The sequence below is a fragment of the Elaeis guineensis genome, chromosome 10 (assembly GCF_000442705.2).
Source record: "Elaeis guineensis isolate ETL-2024a chromosome 10, EG11, whole genome shotgun sequence".
NCBI lineage: Eukaryota > Viridiplantae > Streptophyta > Magnoliopsida > Arecales > Arecaceae > Elaeis > Elaeis guineensis.
In genome coordinates this window covers 31,208,991-31,235,532 of record NC_026002.2, presented here as the reverse complement: position 1 = coordinate 31,235,532, position 26,542 = coordinate 31,208,991, and the positions used below count along the sequence as shown (strand labels likewise).

Here is a 26,542-nt window from a genome sequence, read left to right as displayed (position 1 = left end):
GTGCTCAATTGCACTGGATATATTTAGTGATAACTAGATCCTTATTAGTACGAATATTGTTCCACATTATTGATACAACACCTCATTTAAGAGATCGATAGCTTGGAAATAATTTCTTTCATCTTCTTTGGCTTTGCTTCCATGTTCGATCTTTTGACATTCCTATTCTAATATTTATACAATACATTAAAGTTTAGACCAAGACCTCCCCAGTCCGACAACTGTCGCCTATCCATAGAAGACAGATGATGTGCATCCATCGTATAGGAGAAAGAAAAAATTAAAAAAAATTTAAACCAGGACCTCCCCAGTGCGACAACTGTCACCTATCCATGGAAGACAGATGGCGTGGATTCATGGTATAAGGGAAAGGAAAAAAAAAAGCACCATCAAAAGAAGGCTGACTCTCAAATTGGATGGGTTGGATATGTTCCTGATGGCTGAGTGGACTGCCTCTACTCTTCCATCTGTTTTCCTATTGTGAGAGGGATGCAGGCAGTAGATTGAACAATTCGAGCTTCATATCTTCCATGCCATTCTCTGTAACAAGGGAGGTGCACACAAAAAAAAATGGAGGGAGAAATGGGGTGGGAGTCTCTATTTTCAGCCTATTTAGTGCAGGGTTAAAGGGTTATTAAGATTGAGTGTGGTATTATTTGGGGGTAGTGATGTATCGGCGGTTGGATGGCGCAGATGTATGGGAGCAGATAAAAAAAAAAAGATGAGTATGATGATCTGAGTGGATTTTTGCGATTGTTGCAGGGCATGTTGTTTCTCCGTCGGTGAGGGACATGAATCGATGGAGAAAAGTATGGTCATATCAATATGGCCATGGATGGGGAGGGGGCTAGTTGGTTCTCTATTTAAGGAAGGCTACTGTTTGATGTGGTCCTACATTATTTTCTGCTTGGTTTGGGATATTCTCATTAGATGTTGGGGGGGGTTGCTGCTGGGTTTTTTGCAGCCTTCCAACTCCCGTAGCACATCATTTGAGAAAAGTTCATCAGTGCAAGCATGTGATAGTTTCTTTTTTTTTTTGATGTGTAGTTAGCTTATGGAATGTTTGGGGGATTGCTGCTAGGTTTGCCGTAGTTTGCTATCATCCGGGATGCATCAATTAAGAGGAGATCTCTGATCATTTGCACCATGGTAATTTTTGTTGATTCTTGCATGTAAAGATTGGAGGTTCGGGTGGAGGAGCTATTGTTGGACATGGAGGGTTGCTGCATATATTCTATGCAGCCATCCACTCCATTGGAGGGTTGCTATTCATTTTGAACAGCCATCCACTCTATTAAACCGGTCGCGGATCATAGTAAGGGATTTGGGTTAATGGGTTTTGGATTTGGGTAATGGTTCCACAAGTTTCGGATCTTGGATTAGGTGAATGTGTAATGGGGTGAATCGGGTTCGAGTTAGGGATTGTGTCAAGTCAAGTTAGATCAGGTTAGGTCAGGGTGAGGGTGGAGTCAAGATCGGGATTATAGGTTAGGGTTACAGAACGATTAATTAGGTTCGAGTTACGGTTGATGTCAGATGTGAGGAGGAGAATTAGGTCGAGTCAGGTCAGGATCATGTGAGAGTTAGGGTCACATGATCCTGACGCCGATTGCGTCAGCATCAGAGTTAGGGTTAGGATTTGTGTCAGGTTGGGTTGGGATAGGTCAGGATTTAGGGTTGTATGGATGTGAGGAGAATTAGGTGGGGCCAGGGCAATGTGATGGTCAGGAAGGGAGTTGATTGAGCTAGGGTTGGAGTCGGTTAATTGGGTTATGGTTGGGATTGGGTCAGGTCAGGTCAGGATCAAGGTTAGGTCAGGGTAAGGAGGGGGGAAGGCTAGGGTGGGCTGATTCGGTTTGGTGATGGTCAGGGTTTTTGTCAGATTAGGTCAGGTCAGGTTAGGGTTTAGGGTTGTATGAATGTGAGGAGAATTAGGTCGGGTCAAGCCAATGTGATGGTCAGGAAGGGGGTTGATTGGGTAAGGGTTGGGGTGGGTTAATTGGGTTATGGTTAGGATTGGGTCAGGTCAGGTTAGAATCAGGGTTGGGTCAGGGTAAGGAGGGGTGTTGATTGAGCTAACGTTGGAGTGGGTTGGTTCGGCTTGGTGATTGGGTCAGGTCAGGTTAGGGTTAGCTTAGGGTCAGGATCAGGAGCTCAGTTGATTAGGTTATGTTTTGAATTAAATGCGAGGAGGTTAGGATTAGGGTTGACTTTCGGATCATGTTAGGTTCAGAGTTGCATCAAGTGACGGGAACAAAATTAATTAGATTTGTGTTAGGGTTAGGTGAGAGAGAGGGATTAATCGATTGGGTTACTATCATAGTATTGGACTGTAGTTTGTGTTAGGCTTTGGTTTAAAGATAAGGCTACAATTAGGGATAGGATTAGTGTTAGTGTTGGGTCACAGTCAAGGTTAGGGTCATGTTAGGGTCACATCAAGTTTTGGATTAGGGTTTCCACTGTAGGATGATTGGATCGGAGAAGATGATCGGAAACAGAAGAAAAAATGATTAGTATCCATCTCAAGGATTAGGGTTAAAGGTAAGGCCTTGGAATGGAAAGGTATATCAAGGTTAGGATTAGTGTTTGGAGAGCGAAGAGTCTCGTAGTGGAGAAGAGAAATGGAGAAAAAAGTGGTAGTGGATAGAAAGAAGAAGAATGTGTAAAAGGAGTGGTGATGGAAGAAGAATCAGAAAAAAAGGGATTAATTGATATTGAGGAAGCCGACAAAAAAAAGGATAGAAAATACCTATTTTTGCCTAGAGATGGACCGTCGGTGCTTATGTACCAGAGGAGGCAAGAATGATGGAGAAGAGGAATTGAGCCATCGATTTGGCCTGAGGGGAAAAAGAAAGGAAGACTTGCTCGAGGATCCTTATCTTCGAGAAAGTCACTCACCGGTGGAGAATCGAAGAGATGGTTGGGAGAAAACTGGAGGAGAGGGAGGGTTACGGTGGCGAAGATGGCTGGAGAGAAGAGGCGATAGCCAAAGAAAAAAAGCTATTGTGACCTAAAGACAGTCGGAGAAGAGAGAGAGATGGGGAAGGGGCAGCACTGGATCGGGAGAGAGTCGGAGAAGAGAGAGAGGCGGCAGTGGATAAGTGGGTAAAGGGTTAGAGTTAGAAAAATTTAAATAAGAAGGTGCATAATAATTGTATGCATCTCGGTCCCATAGAACTAAGAAGCGAAGAAGCATATGGCTGTCCCCATAAAAAACTAATGTGAGAACGGTGCTGGATTTATTTCTATGCGGACGTCCTCATAGTTTTTCTATGAGTGAACTGTGGTGTTTTAAATTTTTTTCCCACTTTTTTTTGGTACTTGGTTTTGTGTTGCATGTCTCTCTCTCTCTCTCTCTCTCTCTCTCTCTATATATATATATATATATATATATATATATAATAGTTTAGAGAATTTGAAAAAATGATTAACATGGTAGATAATAGTATGGATTTTGTGTTAGATATGTATATATATGTACATGTATACGCATGCATATATATATATATATATTTGTGTGTGTGTGTGTGTGTGTGTACATATATATGCACACACATATATATATAGGGTTTAATTGAATTTAATTTTTCTGTATTCTTTTGGTCATTTATTATTTATTTAATTTTTTTATAAAAAAGTTAGGTGAAATATGCTTTTGTAATAGTAATTTGAATTTTATTATAATTACAAAAGTTACACGCATAAAAGAAAAAAAATTTGTTGGAATTAATTTTGAATTATCTTCTATGTAGGTGTACTCATAGTTTTTGTAAAGTTGAATTGCCATATTTTTTTGGGGGATTTCTTTCTCTTTTTTTTTGGGTTTTTTTGTTGGATGGTTATGTATCATATTTTGGAAGATTTGCATATTCTTGATGGATCTAAAAAAAAGAAGTAGGGCAACAAATGATAAATTGAATTTTTTTTTTGATTAGTACATTTACACATACACATGCATACATATATATATACATAGATATGTGCATACACACATGCCGACACGTACATATATACATGTATAAAGTTTGATTGAATTTGATTATTTGTGTGTTCTTTTTTGTTGTTTATAACCTGTTTATTTTTTTAATTAAATTAGATGCACTATTCTATCATAATACTAAAATTTTTGTTTTGACAGTGAATATGAGATTATTGAATGACAGCATTAATGAAGATTCCAATAAAGCATTGGCTGATTTTAGTAAATGAATTTTGGAAGTTGGAGATGAAAAAGTACCTACCATCAAGTTGGAACAAGATGAGGAAGAATCAACATGGATCAAGATTTCAAATAATTTGCTTATAAAAATAGATAAAGATCACATCTAGAATATCAGTTCAGAAGTATATTCGAATTTTGAAGAGAATTTTTCTGATACTGCATGTCTAAAAGAAAGGGCTATTGTTACACCTACAAATGAAATGGTTAATGAAATAAATGCTTATTTGCTTTCTCTGGTTTCGAGTGAAGAGAAGATATATTTAAGCTCTAATGCAATATATAAAATATTGACAGATGCTGCAGTAGAAGATGTTCTTTATATGATTGAATTTTTGAATTCTTTAAAATTTAATGGTATTTCACATCATGAGTTAAAACTAAAAAAAGGTGCTCCCATAATGTTATTACAAAATATTAACCAAAGTGTAGGACTCTGTAATGGTATAAGATTGATAACAACTAATCTAATAAAAAAAATTATTGAAGTAGAAGTTATTACAAACAGTCACATTAGCATGAAAGTATATGTTCCTCACATCATAATACAGGTTAAAGAGTCGAAATGGCCATTTATTTTCAAAAGAAGATAATTTTCCATAAGATTATGTTACGCCATGACAACTAATAAAAGTCAAAGTCAAATATTGAATAAAGTTGGATTATACTTGCCCATTCCAGTATTTAGCCATGGTCAACTCTATGTTACTTTTTCATATGTTATATCACATAATGGACTTAAAATTCTAATAAAGAATGAGCATACTAGATTTGAAAATTATACGAAGAATATAGTTTACAAAGAAATCTTTTCAGATTTGCCTTCATATATATTTTGCATTTAGACAATATATTTTTAGATATTGTTATTATTTTGATATTTATATATATAAATGCATTTGATATATTATATTTTTTTTTACAGAATAAAAAATGAAATATAGTCTGCTATCGGATCTGTCATTGTAGAGGCAAAACTAGACGATTAAAGTTAGGATCGCAAGAATATGGGATTCGATAAATTTTAATGCTGATAATCAACTATTAAGCGTCGACTATATATTAATTAATGAAAAGGTTATGAAGTTGCCATTGTAATTTCAGGATATTTTTTCTAGAGAGAAAAATTCTATACCCACCTTTTTAAGAAATGGAAATGCAAAAAAATACTATACAAGCATCGATTCGTAAGGAAAACATCGAGCAATTCAAGAATTCAATCATTGAGGGGAGTATCTATACTTTCGAGAAATTTAATATGACACCGAACAAAAAAAATTTTCAAGCTACCATGCTTCAATATATCATCCATATAAATAGATGGACAAGCATATGGCGAGTTGATGATGTCGACGGCTCCATACCTATCCAAAAATTTAATTTTATCGATTTTGATAAGTTGGTGGAGAGAAGTTTTAATGATCTTTATCTAACAAGTATGTGCAAATTTTCTTCCTTTCTAGATAAAGAATATATTTTTATTTTTATTTTGCAGATGTTATTGATCACATCATCACTGTTGGATCTATCGAGCCGACCTATGTTAGACAAAAAAATGTATGTATGTATATTATCATTTATAAATATTTGCATATCCTTAGATTATTCAAATGTATAAAAATAGCATTCCATGATCATTTCTATATTCTCCGGTATGAAGAATTTATCGATCACTCTATGGGCTAAATATGCCAAGAAAATTAATGAAGATATTATTCATGCAAAAGAGAGAGAGGGACCTATTATCATTATTTTGGTTGGCATGACCGTAAGGACGTATAAAGGTAATATCTATTTCTTAATGAAACTTATTATTATAGAAATAATATTGTTATTGTAAAAAATTTAATTTAATTTATATTTATAGAAAAAATATGTCTATCAACATGCTCGGCATCAAGATTTTATATGGATATGCAAACAAAAGAAATAATGGAGTATGAGAATAGGTCAAAATACGAACAAACTGCTATTGTACTTTTAAAAAAATATAGCAACCAGGCACGATAATTTAAGTATAATCGTAAGTGTATGTATAGGATACAAGCACCAGTTCCTTTGATCGAATTTGTGGACAAGAAACAAAATATCATTGTCAATCCTCAGTTTGAAGCTATCGCAAATAGAAAAATAATTGAAGATTTATTGAAATTAGATCCATAAAATTTTTAGGTATGATTTAAAGTAATTAATAGATTATGATATTCTTTTTCAAAAATTTAAGATAATATTTTTTAGGGTTCAAAATTTACATGCAAGGCAAATCTTAAAGACATCGACATTTCTTATGGATGGTGGTACAAGGCATGTTATATTTGCAGAACTGTTATCAAATTTTACGGTGACAAATTCTAATGCAATCAATGTAATAAGAATGGTCAGCCTCCAATATCATGGTATTATTAATATATCTTTCCATTTATCATTTTTCTCTTTAAATGAATATATATTTTTAACATAAAAAATAATATCGACTTATCTAAATTTGTTAGGTACAAATTAAATGCCATTGTTGAAGATGCTATTGGAACGGCAAATTTTATTATATTTGGTAAACTGGTACAACAATTGATAGGTATTTCAGTGCTTAATCTTGCGGCAAATGCAAGATCCGATAGATTCACTCTTCCGACTGTGATTAAAAAGATTGTTAGTGTCACCTGTATCTTCCAAGTTATGTATGGATCACAAACTTTTGATGATAACCATCATACTTTCAAGGTGACGAATATTTTTAAAGAGAGTCAATCTAAATCAGCCAATTTAGCTGAAGTTCTATAGCCGGATCTTCTACATCTCATGTGCCGGATGAGTCTATTTTTATTACTCCTGAAAAACATGTTCAGCATGAATTTTTTTTAAAAACTACTCCTTTACGAAGGACATTAAGTACAGAATGATAATATTTTTTTATTATTTAAAATTTTGTTTAAAAAAATATAACTTATTTTCATTCTCAATACAGAGAGCCGCCAACGATGCCACCAAGCAAAAAATTACGTTCAAGATACTCTATCATCATATTTCTTACTTTTTTTTTATAAAATCTTTGTGATTATATTTTTAATATTTTTTTTATATCTATGCAATTTGGACAAACATCCTAAAGGAATTGAAGATCGAAGATTTTTTTTTTTTTTTTTGCTCTATATTTTATGTATTAAGGCCCGCAGCGTGGGTTACATACTAGTGATTTATATATAGCACAAAAACTATCAGTTACGGGGCACATGCATCTTCCATCCGTAACTTTTTGTCTCCTTCCCAGAGCCTCCTATCTCTTTTATCTTCGTACACCCTGTATTTTATATGCCAAATACTCATCATAAAAATACAAATAATTAACTCAAGAATGCATAAAAATAATCGTCCAAGAACTGGCGCAATAGCCCAGTCGCCAACAATCTACAATTTGGCCCAGGAAGCAGCGTATCTGAATTTTGGCCATTGGAAGCAACAAATGGTCTTGATGACCCAATCATAGAGCACTTATGTGTTGACTTTTGAGACTTTGGCACACTACTTGACAAAGTCATGCTAGATAGTAGATTCCCACACAAATCTTCTTCATAAAACACAGCTCTCTCTCTCTCTCTCTCCGTGCGTGTGTTAAAAGAAGAAAAATCCAGTTGTTCTCACTTTAAACCGCATCATGATACAGTGTGCTCAATATATTCATTTCTCCATAATATTGTTGAGACGACACTTTACCTGAGACAACTATAACTTGGAGATTTCCTTGATCTCCTTTAACATGTTCTTTTGAAACTCCCATGGTCAAATTTTCCACCATGGTTAAAATCAAGGACTCTTGCACAATACTATCTCTCTCTTTGTCATAGGCTGTATTCTGTGTGTCTCAGCTCTGTATTCTCTGTCATCAGCTCTGTATTCTTTGAGCTAGCTCTGTACATTCTTTCATCTTAAGTTTAAAATAAGCAGGGGGCAGTGCCCTTCTACCTCCTTATTCACATCAAAACAAAAAAAAAAAATCTACATAACATGTGTTAATGACTAATGACAAGAATATAATTCATCATTTGCAGAATATATACGAAATAGTCAAGGTACAGCTTGAGCAAGAAGAAATTAAATCTTCCACATAAATGTTGGCGTGGATACAAAATTATACAGCACAATACTAAATAATTAAAAAACTTTGGGACATCACAAACATCTACAAAAGAAACAATAAGTAAAAGAAATATCCCTAATGGACTCTACTGAAATCAAATTTCTTCCTAATATAGAGATTTTTTTCCTCTCTCTTTTTCACTTTAACTATTTTTCCCCCAAGGAAGAGAACCCAACCAGTTTCACTAAGATAGAAATCAAGAAAAATGCTCCACTTACTTCATTAAGATAACGAAAAGTACAACAGAGTGGGGGAGAGTTACAGAGATAAGGGGTAGATGGTAGGGATTTAAGAGAGGGAAAACAGAGCAGAGGTTTTCTTAGAGAAGAAAGTAATACTGCAAGGAAGCAATACAACCCAATCACCAAGATAAGATGCATATTCTTGTCATGTAAATGTAAACAATCCTTATTTGCAATCATAATCAACCCTGATGGTGAATAAAGTGTGCTTGGCTGATGGAGGAAGCCTAGGCAATCATAGGTATTGGAGCCGCCACTAGAACAAGATTTGATTTCCTATGCATTACTAAATCAAATTGCTCTTCCATATCAATATCTTCTTTGCTCATTCCAGCAGGCAAGTCCCAATTGAACCTATAGAGAAGATTGGCAAGGGCAAGCTCTAGGACAACCACACTCAATGACATGCCTGGGCATATCCTTCGGCCACTCCCAAATGGTAGGAACTGAAAGTGCTGACCCTTGTAATCGATATCATTGTCCTTAAACCTCTCAGGCATGAAGACTTCTGCGCCTTGCCAATGTCGGGAGTCCCTGTTGATAGCCCAAGCATTTATATATACCCTTGTCTTTTTCGGAATATCAAATCCATTTATCTTGCAATGTTGCATACATTCTCGAGGGATTAGCAATGGACCTGGAGGGTGCAATCGAAGAACTTCTTTGACTACGAGCTTGAGATAATGAAGTCGTTGAATGTCACTCTCTTCCACCTTCCCTTTGTTTCCAATGAGTCCTCGAACTTCATCTTGGGCTTTCTTCATAACCATTGGGTTCCTCATCAACTCAGTCATTCCCCAAACCAAGATGGATGTAGTGGTGTCTGATCCAGCAATGAACATATTCTGCCAGGCATGGAAGTGATTATCTAATCAGTATAACATAAATTTTTGACATTTTTTTGAGAAATCAATTTAACATGTTTTCTCTGATGCAAATATATTGGTATGGAAAATACACAAAGAAGCTTGAAGATGTACTGTATGGTAAAATTATAGCAGTTGGAGCAGCACAAATTATCTATGTATCGTTATTGACTACCTAGTGCGGTGTAGATAGTCCATATCCTATATATTGAGGATCAAAAGCTCTTTCAACAAAATAGAAGGAAGTGCCGATGAGGGTGATGTCATTTAATCAGAGCTACCATCCAAGGCGCTTCTCATATCTTTTTGTGCACTTGTAGTAAAGATTGTATGTTTGTACCCAAAAAAAAAAAAAAAAGATTTATATTTTCCTAGTGACCGGTCAAAAAAAAAAGACATTGGCAATCACGGGATCTGTCCAACTACAGACCTGAATTTCTATTCCCTCATCCTATTTTTCTTGGGTACTATCATTGCGCCCAGTGGTATCAATCCTCCTCAAACATTTCGATCATGAAAGTAAATCAAGATCTTTTATGGTGCATGTGCTGCACTGTAAAGATCGATGCATATTTGAGAGTGAACGTTATACCACTCATCTCAGAAATAGATGGGTGTGACTCATCCCGCAACCCACCATAGCAGGGTAAAATATATTGCACTAATAATTTAGGGTTCATTTTGTTACACTTTTTCATTTTAAATTTTTGATTTTTAAAAAATACTTATTATTTTTTTTGATTTTTGTTATTAAGTAAAAATAAAAAAATATGTTTGGTAACTACGTTGCTATAAAACAAAAAGCAATGTCTGGAGACAGCAGGTGAAGAGCTCGACGAGGGAGAAGGATTCAGAAAGGGAGGAAGAAGGAGGTGGGAAGGTGAAAAGCTCGACGAGGGAGAAGAAAGCAGGAAGCAAAAAAAGCAGAAAGTAATTTTTGGAAAGCAAAAAATTTTTGCTTTGCATATAAAGTAATTATTTTGATTTTTTTGATTTTTGCCTTTTGCTTTTCATGGTGTTACCAAATATTGCTTTTTAATTTTTATTTTTTAAAAATCAAAATATCAAAAAAATATTTTTTTAATGGCTAACCAAATGTACCATTAGAGTATAGATCCTATACTATGCATATTTGTAATGTAGAGTTCTATATATGCAGTGCTGGACAATGATCACATTATCTAATCATGAAGATAAACAACTATCAAATAGGACAATCTTGCGTCCCATATATAGTGTGTTGCTGTTGGTAGCCATCCATCTTTTTATGGCTGTCAACAAGCACCGTACAATACTCAATTGTGTAAAATGTGCAAGGCAAAATATCGCAAGTAAATAATTCTTAGTTGAAAACGAACGCATACCGAATATAATCCTAATGCTATCTTTCTGATAAAAAAGGTCAAAGAAAATCCTACAAACACCGCATGTGTATCACACTCCAACTGTACTTTGCGTTCAAACTCGGTGACACAAAAGTTAATCAAAATTTTACTGATATAATACCTTCTCATTCGGTGTGGTGGTTTGTCACTCACGCATATTAGATATTAGGGGATTCCATATATTAGATATTACTGATATAATACCTTCTCCTCACCCGCCACCTATAGAAGTTAGGGAGCCCACATCATCACGGGCAGTGCCAGGTTTGTCCAATTTTAGAGACTAGACCTGTCTAAATCGGTAGGTTAGATTCAATGGCCTCATAAAATTGTGTCTTGATCATGAAAAGACGTTTGGTCTATCCATTCTTGTGCAGGCAGCCATGGGTGCATGTCTTATAAGATCAGAGTGCGCAATTTATATAATTTCTATGAACATATGGTATTCTAAAATAATGGTGAGAAAGCATTGCACATCCTTACGCTCTACAAAATAAAGGATTATAAGATAAAGTTACCAACCATGACAACAGCTTTGATATGATCCCGGGTCAACGAGAATCCTTGGGTTGGATCATTTTGAAGCCCAAGGAGAGTGCTCATGAGGTCATCACAATTTCCTCCACCATGCATGTGCTTCTCAATCTCCTCCTCGAGAAGTTGGTCCATGGCACGGAAACTCCTCTCAAGCCTCCTTCGCATGCCGGTGAGCACATCCAACCACCCCATCATGGGAAAGAAATCGCCAAAAGGAAACCCACCCAATGAAGAAAATGTCTCCCTTAGGAGACCTTGGTATTTGCTGCCCGTGCACTCTCCGTCAACCGAAATCCTCCTGCCAAAGACTTGTTTGGCGGTGATATTATTAAAGAGGCAAAAAGACATCTCGCTAAGATTCACAGGACCACTCGAGGATTGCTTCATGACAGTTTGCACCAAGGTGTTCACTTCTTCCTCTATTATGGACTGAAAGGCCTGCACCCTCTTTGCACTAAAAAATTCTAACATGCTAATCTTCCTCAGTTGCTTCCACTGCTCGCTATAGGGTGAAAAGGCGATATCCAATCCACCATAGGAGTATCTTTTGAAGGCCACGAGAGAAGGCCTACTGCAAAAGACAAGATCATGGGTCTTCAAGATCTCAGAGGCCATCTCCGAGGAGGATATGATGATGGTTGGCATGCAACCAAGTTTTATGCTCATCAAGGGGCCATACTTCTCCGATAGGAGCCAGAAGGAGCGGTATGGAAGCTTGCCCACCCGATGAAGATTACCAATAAATGGTAATCCTATCGGACCAGGAGGGAGCCTCGGGCTCAATCGACCGTCCTTGACAAATAAGAATATAGCTATTGGGATTAAGAAAAGACATGAGTAAGCTAAGAAAGCAAGCAAGAACTCCATAGCTTTTGGTGCTTTTTTTTTTTTTGAGAGAGAGGAGCTAGCTCTTCTTCATATTTATAGCTGTAGAGCATAGCTCTGTCCTTTTTTTTTTTTTTGCCTTTAATCCCACTTAATAAATAGCCTGTAAAGTGTACCCAAAAAAAAAAAGAGGAAGAGCCTTGTTCTAGGGGTGAAGTTCTGTGAATGAAAAAGGCTTTTATTTTAAACTAGCCATCAATATCACACAAGTGAAAGAATTTAAAATTTTTTATAAAATCATGTGGGCTGCCATTGATTATATATTTCATACTATTTTCAAAGAATAGGTTAAAATTGATCTAGATTAATTAACTAATATGAGTCCAAATAAAAATTATGGCTCCATGAGCTGTTGGGTCATGGTCCTGTTTGCACCACCGCCACCGCATATTTGCAAGTTTATGTGGGCCAATTAGACAGAACCAAGTTGGCTATATAATAAGTATACCCAGCAAATGGACTAGATAGCTTCAGAGTTCAGTGACAGAGTTTGGAAGAAAAGGTCCCCATCTACCCATTTGGATGAAAAAGACTCCATCTACAGCAAGTTTGAAAATATGGTTAGCTCGGGACAACGAAGTAGACAAGTGGGAAAACAACTTCTTTGGCTTTGCTTCCATGTCCTTTTGAAATTCCTATTCTAGTATGGCTTATTTATAGCATAAACTATATATATATATATATAGAGAGAGAGAGAGAGGGAGAGAGTCAGGTTAGAATCAAATCGATCAGATTTAGACTCAAATCTGATCAAGTCTAAATTCTATAATAAAAATCCTAAATCAATGATCTAAATCATTGAATATGATCTATTATCTCAAAACTACTTGTACGCAAAAAATCATATGATTTGAAGGTCCCAAACCTATGCATCAAATAGTCAAAAATTAGACAGCCTAAATAAAATTGAATTATATGTATTTTTTTATCACTTAATGTATAGGCTAGGGGTCTTCAAATAATATGATTTTTGGCATACAAATAGTTTTGAGATAATGGATCACATCCAACAGCTTGGATGATCGATGTAGGACTTTCATTATTCAGTTTTGACCTAACCGGATCTAAGTCCAAATCTGATCGATCTTAAATATATTCATTATTCAGTTTTGATCTAATTGAATCTAAGTCCCAATCCGATCGATTATATATATATATATATATATATATATATATATATATATATATATATATATATATATATCAAGTGAAGTGCCGTCTCAACAATCTCATGGAGAAATGAATATTTAAATGGTTGAGGACCCAATTATATAGCTACGCGCGCGCACACACACGATGAGCATATGGTGATGTAATATGCTTGATGCAAGAAGCTATGTAATTGGGTCCTCAACCATTTAAATATTCATTTCTTCGTGAGATTGTTGAGACGACACTTCATTTGGGACATCTGTAACTTGGAAATCCACTTGAACTCTTTAAAATATATCCTAATGAAAATTTTACGGTCCAAATTTCCACCATAGTTAAAATCAAAGACTCTTATGCCAGACTTTATAGTATCATTTAAATACTTTGTATTAGATCCTACAGTGCAAAATATACATAAAAAAATATCCTCATTTTCTGATCGTCAATTATCTTTCTCCATGTTCCACCATCTTTTTTTCTTTTGGTGGATTGTTACTTGGTCTTGGGGATCACTACAAGAAAATAATTTTTTTACGATAAAAATATTTATGACAGAAATATTTTAATCACCAATAAGATTATTACAATAAAAAAATAAATTCGTTGCTAGTAATAAAATATTTACGATGAAAATTTATTTTCATCACGAATAGCGTCATATTTGTGATGAAAAAAATCATCATAAATAAAAATTACTTATGACGATTATTTTCATCATAAATAATAAAATATTTATTTTAATTTTAAATTTTCAAATATTAAGGATAAAAAATTTTTCATCATAAATAGTACAAGTATTTGCGATAAAAATATATTTTTCGTTATAAATATGGATTATTTACGATGATAACTTTTCATCACTAATATTTGAATAAAAATAAAAAAATTTTAAAATTTTAAAATTATGGATTATCTATGATGAAATTTTTTATCGTAAATACATTAGTATTTTCGACGCAAACTGAATTTCTGTTGCAAATATACCATATTTACGATGAAAATTTTTTGTCGCTAATAATTTAAAAAAAAATTAAAAAAAATTAAAAATTAAAAATTATTTATGATGAAATATTTACGTCGCTAACAATCACGTATTGGTGATGAAAATTAATTTTTCATCATAAATAGTTATTATTTTTAAAATTTAAATATTATAAATTATTTATGATGAAAATATTATATCGTAAATAATTCAGTAGTTGCAACGAAAAATTTTTTATAATCATAAATGTATAATTATTTATGATAAAAATTTTTCGTAGCTAACATATTAAAAATAAAAAATTTAAAAAATTTAAAAATTATAAATTAGTAGCGATAAAAAATTTTTCATCATAAATAGTAGAGTATTTATGATGAAACTCCACTTTCCATCACCAATACTCGACTATTTACGATGAAAATTTTCAACGCTAATATTTAAAAAATTTTAAAAATTTAAAAATTATAGATTAGTTGTGATAAAAATATTACATCATAAATTATTCTTATTTACGACAAAACTAGAGTTTTCATCCCAAATAGTCACCTGTTTACGATGAAAATTTTCATCGTTAATATTTTAAAAAAATAAAAAAATAAAAAATTATAGATTATTAGCGATAAAAAAAATTTAATCATAAATAGTCAATTATTTGAGATAAAAATATTTTCATCATTAATATTTTTTAAAAAATATAAAAATTAAAAAATATAAAATTTATTTACGATAATACTTTTCATCTCTAGGTTTCTTTGAATCTATCTCATTGCTCAATTTTGCATAGATTGTTGGTTCTATAGACTGTCCAAAATAATAATATTTATCATAATTTTTATAATAAATTAGTATTTTTTAAAATATTTAATTATCCATAAATTATTCAAAGTTTAATTAGAAGGTATGAAAAATAATTTTGAGTATTTGGTTATCTCAAAGAACTAAAGTCAGTTTCCAACCTGAGGATCCAGATTCAAAAATACTTAAAATGACTTGGACTGATAAGAACTGAAATGAGTTGTACTCAAATAATTAAATACTCTTAACTCAAACTACAGTTAAGAGTACAAAAGCATACTTTTCATAGTATTAAATGAAACAACTTTCAGTAACAAAAAAAATATTGAAACTAATAGAATATGACTGTATAGCCCGTATATTAAATATAAATAAATTATTTATTTGACTCATATTTTGACTCTTTTTGGTATTAAATTCAAATTTTTTAGATGTGTCCATGATATAAAATATTTGTCTCTATGTTTCTTTAGCTCAACATTGTATAAACTAGAATTTTTTAAGATGACATCGCATATGAGATGCTAAGGTACTTTGGATGGCTATGATCTTCTCATCCATTTTTTTCTCAAAAGAAAAAATAACTTATAACCACACTTACAATTTTACACATGCACACATATTAGCTATATGCAATGCCTATTTAATAAGGATGGGAGTTGACATAATAGGGTGGATATGTATTGCATAAGTTAGTGAAAAAAGACTTGAAACTTGGATTTAATATAAAAATAAATATGTAAAAATAGATTAATATCTTTCCTAGTTTATTCATGCTTGAGGAAGAAAAAAAATTGTACCCCATGAAATCACATATCTTTTTCAAATTATAAAAACAATACCCTCTATGCATATGCCCAACTATAATAAATATTATTTATCATTACTGTTTATTTTAAAAAAATTTAAGAATAGAGATTGGAGGAAACTTGGTTGAGATCCAATATATTTATTAACTAATTTTGAGCCCCTGCATTATATGCAGTTTCTAGATCATATAATGGATTATTTTTTTAAAATATATATATATAAATAGTAAAATAATATCCATGTAAATTTTTTTCATAGAAAATAATTAGCGACGAAAATTTTTTTCATTGCTAATAACATAATTAATGATGAAATATTTCACTTTCATCATAAATATTTTGAAAAATTGGGGTAATTTTTTTCATCAAAAATTATTAGTGATGAAAATAATTTTTCATCGCTAATAAGGTAATTAACAACAAAATATTTTTCATCGTACATATTTTTTTAATGAAAAATTTTTTTTAGCCAGAAAATAGAAAAAAAAATTTTTACGGGAATTATTAGCGATGAAAACTGAATTTTCATCATTAATAAGGTTATTAACGATGAAATTTTTTTCATCGCAAAGAAATTTTTTTGTGAGAAATTTTGTTTTTATCGAAATTTTTTTTTGAATTATTAGCGACAAAAATTCAGTTTCCATCGCTCATAAGATTATTAGCAATAAAAATTTACATCGCTAATAGTTCACATCACATCACGTCTATTCACATGAAACCCTTCTTTTCCCCCCTCCCCCCTGTTTCGTGCGAAATCCGAGTTCCCCCCTCCCCCTCTCTGCTCTCCCCCCTGTCCCATCCTTCATCGCGTCCGCCGCCGTCCGCATCCATTTCGCGCGAAATCCAGGTTCCCCCTCCCCCTCTCTGCTCTCCGCCCTCTCCCGTCCGTGGCTTTCCACTGCTGCATCCACCGCCGTCCGCGTCCGCCATCATTTTCCATCGTTGCTTCCCGCCCTCCGCATCTCGTCGCTTCCTGCCCTCCGCTGCTGTCACTTCCCGCCATCCGCGTCCGCCAGAGGTAACTATTTCAAGACTTTTTTTTTTTTTTTGGTGTTGATCGGGCCATCGGGGACCGGAGAGGGGTCGGCCGGCGGCAGCGGAGATAGTGTCAGCGGCGACTGAGACTGAGCCAGCGGAGATGGGGTGTGGGGTCGGAGATGGGGGCCGGTGAGGGTTTGGGGTGGGATGTGGCTGGTGGGGGATGGGCCAGGGAGGGGGCGGCTGACGGTCTTGTCTCCATTGCCGGGGAGGGTGTTGGCCGGTGGAGATGGGGCCAGGGAGGTGGCAGCCGGCGATCGGAGGAGATAGGGCCGAGGAGGGGGCGGCGATGGGTAGGGGGCGGTGGGGAGGGAAGAAGGGAAGAGAGAAAGGAGGGGAAAAAAGAAAAAAAGAAAAGAAAAAAAAGAAAGAAAAAAAAGAAGAAAAAAGAAAAAAAGGAAAACAAAAAAGAAAAGATGGGGTTGGGGAGGGGGCGGCTGGTGGCTGAGGGAGATGGGGCCGGGGAGGGGGCCACTGGCAACCGGGGGAGACAGGGCCCGGGAGGGTGTCGGCCGGTAGAGATGGGGCTAGGGAGGGGGTGGCCGGGGGAGATGGGCCCGGAGAGGGTGTCGGTCGATGAAGATGGGGTCGGGGAGGGGGCGGCTGGCGGTCGAGGGAGACAGGGCCAGAAAGGGAGGAAGGGAAGAGAGAAAGGAGGGGGGAAAGAAAAAAAGAAAAGAAAAAAAAGAAAAAAGAGAAAGAAAAAAATGGAGAAAAAAGAAAAAAGGAAAAAAAAAGAGAAGACGGGACCGGGGAGGGGGCACCGGTAGTGGTAGAGACTGGGTTGGGGAGGGGGCAGCCGGTGGCGACGGAGATGGGGCCGAGGAGGGGGCGACCGGCGGCTGAAGGAGATGGAGCCGGGGAGGGGGCCTGCTGATGGAGACAGGGTCGGGGAGGGGGCGGCCGGGGGAGATGGGGCCAGGGAGGGTGTCGGTCAGTGGAGATGGGGTTGAGGATGGGGTGGCCGGCGGCAACAGAGATGGGACCGGGAAGGGGGCGGCCAGCAGTCAAAGGAGACGGAGTCGGGGAAGGGGCCTGTTGGTGGCTGAAGAAGATGGGGCCGGGGAGGGGCCCTGCCAATGAAAATGGGGCCGAGGAGAGGGCGACCGACAGTCAATGGAGACGGGGTCGGGAAAAAATTTATTTGATTAATAAAATTATTTAATTATTTAATTAATTAATTATTTGATTAATTATATTTGTTGCATAAATTTTTTAGTGTTACTGCTGAAATTATTTAATTATTTGATTAATTATTTTTTATTCCACTAACACAATGCATATTGTTGTTACTTATTACAATTTAATTATTTTATGTATTGTTTTGTATGCTTTTATTTATTATAATTAAATATAAAAAATATTTTTATTTTAGAAAAAAAATTATAGAAATTTTTGATAAAAAAATTTTAATGCAGAGTTACTCTTTTTTGATAAATTAGAAATCCATCTTCGAATATATATTCAAGATGGTAATTAAATTGTATTGAGCCGTAGATTCCTGTTCAAGAGTCGATCTTCATCGAAATAGACTCTTGGATGTTCCGTATTCAAACTTTTTGAAAAACTAATAATCTTATTGTTGTTAATAGTTGATATTTTATTTTATTATATGGTATTCAGTAGTTATCTATCTACTATTTTTTGGGTATATGGTGGATAGGATGCATAGGCACTATATTCATATCGTATACATAGAGAATCATGGGGAGATACTGTCAAAACTTTTACGATAATGAGATAAAATATCTACTAATAACAATAATAAGATTATTATTTTTCTGAAAGGGATAGGACCACACCTGTTAGTAATAATTTGAAATGGATAGGATCATTCATTTTTGCTTCATTAAATTGATGGAAGGAGATTTTCTGTGTTACTGTTCAGTCTGTATTTCTTAATATGTATTGTTTTGTATAAAATGATCTTTGTCCAGATTCAGATTGGGATTTTGGTCAAAATTCGGATCGTGATTCAATCCGAAATTCAAATCGAGATCCAGTTCGAATGAATACCACTGAATCTTTTTTTGTTGTTAATAATTTTCTGTTTGTTGTTAGATAGATATCAACAAAAGTTGGATGAATGCTAGAGATATTTTTTTGCCTGAATATCGAAAAGAAGTTCGAGATTTTATTGAGTTTGCATGGCATAAGGTTGACAGTGCTAATCGGATAAAGTATCCATACAAGAGATGTGTCAATATGGTATATCGTCACATAACATTTGTTGAGGAGCATCTGCTACATTATGGTATGGATAAGAAGTATACTTATTGGATATAGCATGGAGAGGATGATCCGAATAAAGTGATGTGTGACGATGATGATACTGAAGATAATAGTGATGCTGCTGGACCTATCGAAGATAGTGGTATAGGAGAATTATTAGATGATTTACATCATGATGTTTATTCAAATGTACGCATGAGTACTACTGCATCTGAAAGTAATTATGATCACAAACATAATATCTGGCTTGAGGTAGAAGGGACTTCTGAACAGTTTGCAAAACTTATAAGGGATGCACGAGAGCCACTCTATCAAAATTGTATAAAATTTTTCAAGTTAGAGTTTTTGATAAAATTACTTCATATTAAAATCATGAACTGATGGAGTCAGAAGTCATTTGATCAAATTTTGACATTGATTAAAGCAGCTCTTCTCGATAGAGAGAGACATCCAAAATTATATTCTGAAGTAAAAATATATATGCAAAAATTGAGACTTGGCTATATTCCTATACATGCCTGCAAAAATGACTGTATATTATTTTATAAAGATAATGAACAGACAACTGAATATCCGAAATGCGGTGAGTCTAGATACAAAATCGATAATAGAAAAGCAAAGAAGATACCTCAAAAGATTTTGAGATATTTTTCATTGATTCCAATACTTCAAAGGTTGTATATGTTCATAAAGACATGAAAAAATGAAATGGCATTATGAGCAGCAGATTTTGGAGGAAAACATACTTAGCCATCCGACTGACTCTTTAGTGTGGAAAGACTTCGATGCAAAGCATCTGCACTTTACGAGTGACCTGCACAATATCCGGCTTAGTCTAGCGACAGATGGATTTAATCTCTTTGGCAATCGAGTACCTCTTACAGTATGTAGCCTGTGATGCTAGTTGTATATAATGTGTCACCTTAGAAGTACATAAAAGAATCATTTATTTTTATGTCACTGTTGATTCCGAGTCTGAAAGCATCAGGTAATGAAATTGATGTATATCTACGACTTTTAATCGATAATCTGAAGAAGCTATGGAAAAATGAGATACAGACATATGATTATGTGAGTCAAAGTAATTTTAAGTTGCATGCTTCAATTTTATGGATCATAAATGATTTTTCTGCATATAAAAATTTATCTGAATGGAGCACCAAATGATATCTGACATGTCCAATATGCAATAGAGATGCATCCTCCTTACATTTAAAGTATAGACGAAAAATATGCTTCATGGGTCATCGACGATTTCTTCCTGGTAATCATTCTTGGAGGATCTGTTATAACCAATATTTTGATGGTAAGTCTGACCGACATCCGCTATCTAAGAAGCTAAATGGAGCAAAAATTTTAGAATAACTTGAAGTCATTGAAAACGTCCAATTTGAAATAATATTGGATACTCGCAAGCGAAAATATACTGAAGCTGAGCTGAATTAGATGAAGCGAAGTATCTTTTTCGAACTACCGTATTGGAAGTAGCTACTACTTCATCATAATCTGGATGTAATGCATATTGAAAAAAATATTTGTGGTAATATCATCGGTACTGTATTGAACATCCCAGAAAAAATAAAAGATGGTATAAAAGCTCATCTTGATTTACAGAAAATAAAAATTCGATTGGAGTTGCATTTAGTTTGTTGAGGTGAGAGATTTTTTATGCCACCTGCATGTTATTCATTGTTTAATAAGAAAAAGAAGAATTTCTGTGGATGGTTCAAAATCATAAAGTTTTCTGATGCATATACTTCAAACGTATTGCGGTGTGTTGGAAACAATGATGGCAATATCTCTAACATAAAAAGTCATGACTCCCATGTGATGATGCAACGTTTGCTTCCTATGGTCATGCATGGCTATTTGGGTGGTGACGTTCAAACTGTATTGATTGAGCTGGGAGTGTTCTTTCGAGAACTGTGTTGCCGAAAATTGAAGATTAACTTATTTAAGAGATCTGAGAAGAATATCGTACTCATTCTTTGTAAGTTAGAAAAAAAAATTTCACCATCATTTTTTGATGTTATGATGCATCTGACTATTCATCTTCCAAAGGAAGCTCTTTTGGTCGGATCGGTACATTATCGATGGATGGATCCTATTGAAAGGTAAAAAAATTATATGTACTTTATCATATCAATTATAAGATATAAATATATTTCTAAAATTTAAATTTATTTTTATTTACAGATTTTCATGTACCTTAAAAAAGTATGTACGCAATAAAGCAAGGCCTGAAGGGTCTATAGCAGAAGCATATGTAGCTACGGAGTGTGTCACATTCTGCTCGATGTATCTTGACGATATTGAAATAAGATTCAGTTGTACAGATCGTAATGCAGACCGTGAATAGAGTGATAATGAACCTACGTTGTCTATATTTAAACAAATGATTCGACCTATTGGTGCAAGGAGATATAAATTTATGGATGTGACGAGCTATCCAAGATATACTTTTACATTCTAAATAATTATAAAAAAATTAAAGATTTCATTGAGTAAGTACCATCTTAGCATACTGTTTAATATTTTATATAATTTTTTTATATCGATGTAAAATTAAAAATCATAACTTATTGTAGTGAGCACAAGAGTATACTATGTAGAGAGAATAATACAGATACTGATGATCGACATGGGAGAAAATTTGTAAAATAGTTTGGTGATTATGTAAGTTGCATTAGTAATACGTTATTTATTTAATTATGAATAATATTATTTGAACCAACATAATTTTTTATGATATGGTATAGATAAAATATAAGTATTTCAATAAAGAAGTGGGTGCGATCGATGAGTTGTATGATTTAGCATGTAGTCCCGATCGAAGGATTAATCACTATGCATCCTATATCATTGGAGAAATGAGATTTCATGCAAAGGAGCTTGAGATGCAACGATAGATCCAGAATAGTGGGATTGCTACAATAGGATATGAAGGAGAAGAAGAGATTGAATATTATGGTGTACTGATAGATATCATAGAACGAAGTATGGGTCTAGTAATTCTGTATTCTTGTTTCAGTATGAATGGTGGGATATTAATAATAAAAAGATCATTATTCATATCGATTCGCACTTTATCAGTATAAATTTTGCACGAATATAGTACCAGAATGAGCCATATATATTAGCAACTCAAGAGAAATAAGTAATATATTTGAAAGATCTAAAGTATCGAGATAATTGGCATGTTGTACAAAAAATAATATCTAGAGACGTATATGACATACCAACCTGATTAGAAATGGATGAAAATTTGAATTTACATGAAAAGAAAGCCTTTCAGCAAGAAGAATAAACATTAGTCAAGCTTTTTGTTGATGAAGAGCTTGTAACGGCACCTTTGAATAGGGTTGATCGGCCGTCCAACGAAGTTGAAACTAATTTTGTATTTAATCTTGATGAGTCGGAGGGCAAAGATCTATTTATAAATGATGATGAGATAGAAGATGATACATATATCGATTATTATGATTCGAAGGAAAATCTATACATCAAAAAAAATATGAATATTGATGAGTAGATTTATATTCTTCATTTAATCTTCTCTTACAATAATAATATGCGATATAATTATATTTATTAGAATATAATTATTACACCAGACCCATTAGGGGATGGTGCGAGCCGTGGCAGACTGAGCTAGGCATCATATGTCGCAGTTATGCCCCCGTAACACTCTTCGATTGACGTCACGTTCTACTGGCTCAGAGAGAGATTTTCTATACCCACTTACAGATAAAATAAAGTATATTATGAATATTTAATTTACATAGTATTCTTCTAATATTTGTTATTGACAGGGTGCATTCGACATCATTGATTTTGAGGAGAATCGTATGCAACGAGCCGTGGACACTCATTTATTGTTGCGTTTCAAGGATTATCGCTATCACATGCATCAGTATTGGTACCATGTGGTGCAGGATCATGGGGAGGAGGCAGTACAGTAATAGCCCTATGACAGCATTACTATGGATGATTGGATTAATATATGTCGGTATTACGAGGATCCGACATATCATGTTTCACATCCAAACTTTTTTTTTTCAAGTTTAATGATTGAATCATTTATTCTTAAATTAAATTTATTATCTACTAATTTGACTGATAACTGTACAGAGAAGATGTGTCCAGAACGTTGCGAATCGGACTAGACAGACCATACTGTATTGTGGGGGTTCAAGATCATTTGCTCATCACATGGAGCATATGGTAGGTAATTTTTAATTTCTAATTAGCATATAATTCTCTAATTATTTAAAAAAATTTTAATTAATTATTCTCAAATTGCAGAGAGATGTTAAGAGTGACGAGCTTCCTGGTAGGATTGATATCTACCAGCGGACCCACCAGCAACGGTCAAGAGAGTAGACGATGGAGAGCCAGGAGCTCTTTGTAAATTTTTTAATTATTTTTTTATTCATAGTTTGATTTTTATTATAAAATTAAAATAGCTAAAACTTTAATTTTCAGGACTGTATGACAGACATGAGATCCCAGTCTACCTTTGAGGGCTCGATCGTACCTACAGATGATGAGATCTATGATCAGATACTTGGTACGAGATCCTGTTATGTTAGGAGTCTAGGATATGGGATCACTACTCCCTCATCCTCACGCTCATTTAGGACTGACATCTATTCTGCATGCGAGGCTCAACTGACAGAGGTGCAGAGGCCGGCTATTGAGGATCGACAACCAGCTCAGAAGTTGACTGTACGCGTCGATGAGTATCAGCAGCTCCAGATCCAGATGATGGAGTAGATGGTGCAGATGGAGCAGATGATATAGTTGATGAGACAGCAGCAGGTCGGTCCGAGCTCTTTCAAGCACTCTCCTTCCCCAGCTCCTTCTCTAGATGCCGACACTTGACGGCTTCTTCATATTCTTTTTTATTTTTATTTTTATTTTTTTTATAATTTTAATTTAATATAATAAAATAATAAATTTATTTATGAGTTTATTGTGTAAACTTTTTATTTTTTATTTATAAAAAATATTATAAATATAAATTAAAAATATATATTTATAAATTATTTTTTAAAAAAATATGTTTAAATTATTAGTGATGAAATTATTTTTGATGAAATATTAGTCACCAAAAATATTTTAGTATGATAATTTAATTTTCTAATAAATATAAAATTATTAAAATTTTATATAAAATTAATAGCAATAAAAATTTATTCATCACAAATAATTATTAGTGATGAAAATTTTTATCAAAAATTATTGTATTTATGATGTAAGTTTTACATCGTTAATATTATTTAAATTTAATTATTAAAAAAAATTATTATTAAATTAATAGCGATGAAAAATTTTTATTACAAAAAATATTATTTACGATGTAAATTTTTTATCGCCAAAATTTTTTAAAAATTTTATTTTAAAAAAAACTTAATTAAATTAATAGTGATGCAAATATTTTCATCGCTATTAATTTTTTATTTATTAACGATGTTATAATTTATCGTAAATATTTTTTTATGATTAAAATTTTTTATCATAAATATTTTAATAATAAAAATTATTCATTGTAAATAAATATTATTAGTGATAAAATATTATTTTCATCGTAAAATATTATCAACGATGTGATTATTTGCGATGAAGTGTTAGCGATAAAAATTTTGTCACTAATAACTATTAGCGACAAAAATAGATTATTGATAATAAAAAATTTTTATCACTAACAACTTGTTTTGTTGTAGTGGACGGAGCCGATCTTCGATTATTTTCCTTATTGCCATCTTGGCGGTGAAACCTCTCCCCTTGTCAATCTTGTAAATATCTTACTCCTTCGTAAAAAGCCAGATGGCTGTTATGACGGCCTCCTTTTAGATTCAGAAACTAAAAATAGTATCATTTATGGTTGAAAGCGAATGTTTGTCGAATTATATCATGCATGTCGCCTGTTGGGGTGAATTCAGAGGATTACTAACTAAGGAGACAAGGCTGACTCTAATACCACCAGACAATACAATTCGAGGCTCAATCGACTAAGTTCGACATATAACCATTTCATACCCGGTTGAGGACTTCCTTGATATTTAGCTAACTATTCCAACCCTAAGAGAAAAGGGATCAGGTGATAGTTATTCAATGTGGATATTAAGTGCCCATAATTAAGGAGTCGTGGGACGTGATAACCACCCACTAATGACCCATTACTCAGTATAAATATCGCCGACAATAGTTAATGAAGTAATGACCCTCTTAAATCTGATAACACCTATGTTCCTGCATTCCAAGGGATGAAGGATATAGAGTAATGGTAACTCCACCCTATATAAAAGGAGATAAGAAGGGGACCTAGGTAAGATTTTCAAACACAATTCATTGCTTTCATGCTTTTGGTTCTTTCAACTGTTCCCTTTCTTCAGCTAACTTAAGTGCCAAAAGGTTCCCCACCAGACAACCCCCGATAAGAGGACTTCATTTTGTTGGTTCCGACTTCTCCAAATATCCAAGCGCACTTCTTCGGCTTAAGGCTGACTATCTTGTCAGAGATTAGTGGCAACAGTTTTGTTCGTCAAGGAGGGCGCAACGGCACAAATTCCTTGATAGGAACCATGGCAAAGATGAAAGTACAAAATACTTCAACCAGCTCCACCAGACATTCATCACGACATGAGGTACTTCCGATGACCAATGCTGAACCTAGTGCTTCATGACCAGCAGTCACCATGGACCAGTAATAATTTGCTACCCTAGTGCAGTAAGTGAAGACTTTAACTAAAGCTGTTCACAATCTACAACAAACTGCGAAACAGCAACAATAGCAGCAACGATCGAAGGAGCCGGTGCCATAGCCTGCACCTTCATGACACAGCCAATGGCTTCCTTTGCTACACCAATAGACTCGATACTCTCACCATGCCGACCCTCAACCTATTCGACACTGACATCATGTCGATTCCCAATGTGTTCGGCATGTTAACTCCAAAGAATGGTGGTCTCCTTCCCCCTGACGAATTTCGAAAAAGGAGAAGAGGCCTTATTCTCCTTCAAGCTCTTTTGGGGAAGGCTCTACCCCAGGATATTCTCGCTACTTTAATAAATCTCAACAATGGCTGGATGATTATAACCGCAAGCGGTAGGAGATTGACCATCGACTCAATCAGCTTTAGCTTGACAATTGAGACTCGACTATCATCCTTGGCATCAATACCCATCCTCAATTTTTTTAATGAATTTTGGATGAACCGATCCCAGTCTGATTCAAGATGCTACAAATGGAGCCATAT

At 34.4% G+C, this 26,542-nt stretch overlaps 1 protein-coding gene and 1 long non-coding RNA gene across 3 annotated transcripts; one reads left to right on the top strand and one right to left on the bottom strand.

Annotated features, from left to right (window-relative positions):
* Window positions 1-8,550: 8,550 nt before the first annotated feature.
* Window positions 8,551-12,322, bottom strand: LOC105052668 (cytochrome P450 71A9). Of its 2 annotated transcripts, XM_073244826.1 has the most exons (3): window positions 11,370-12,322; window positions 9,234-9,441; window positions 8,899-9,130 (listed from the first exon to the last, which is right to left on the bottom strand). In XM_073244826.1, the coding sequence occupies exons 1-3, from the start codon at window positions 12,249-12,251 to the stop codon at window positions 8,994-8,996; spliced, it is 1,227 nt and encodes a 408-aa protein (XP_073100927.1). In that variant the 5' UTR covers window positions 12,252-12,322; the 3' UTR covers window positions 8,899-8,993. The 2 variants fall into 2 exon arrangements, with proteins under 2 accessions (XP_010931871.1, XP_073100927.1); XM_010933569.4 differs by having other exon boundaries at window positions 8,551-9,441; window positions 11,370-12,319.
* A 9,206-nt stretch (window positions 12,323-21,528) lies between these two features.
* On the top strand, window positions 21,529-25,126 carry LOC140852053 (uncharacterized). Its single transcript, XR_012134959.1, has 5 exons — window positions 21,529-23,504; window positions 23,586-23,687; window positions 23,766-23,850; window positions 23,959-24,101; window positions 25,007-25,126. It is a non-coding gene; the product is annotated as an uncharacterized lncRNA (long non-coding RNA).
* The last annotated feature ends 1,416 nt before the right edge of the window (window positions 25,127-26,542 follow it).

Bases quoted from the DNA above. Each gene is read 5' to 3' on its own strand.
- LOC105052668 (XM_010933569.4), bottom strand. From the start codon at position 12,251: ATGGAGTTCTTGCTTGCTTTCTTAGCTTACTCATGTCTTTTCTTAATC. The intron at 9,442-11,369 runs GTTGGTAACTTT...CATGCCTGGCAG, and splicing joins ATATCAAAGCTGTTGTCATG to AATATGTTCATTGCTGGATC.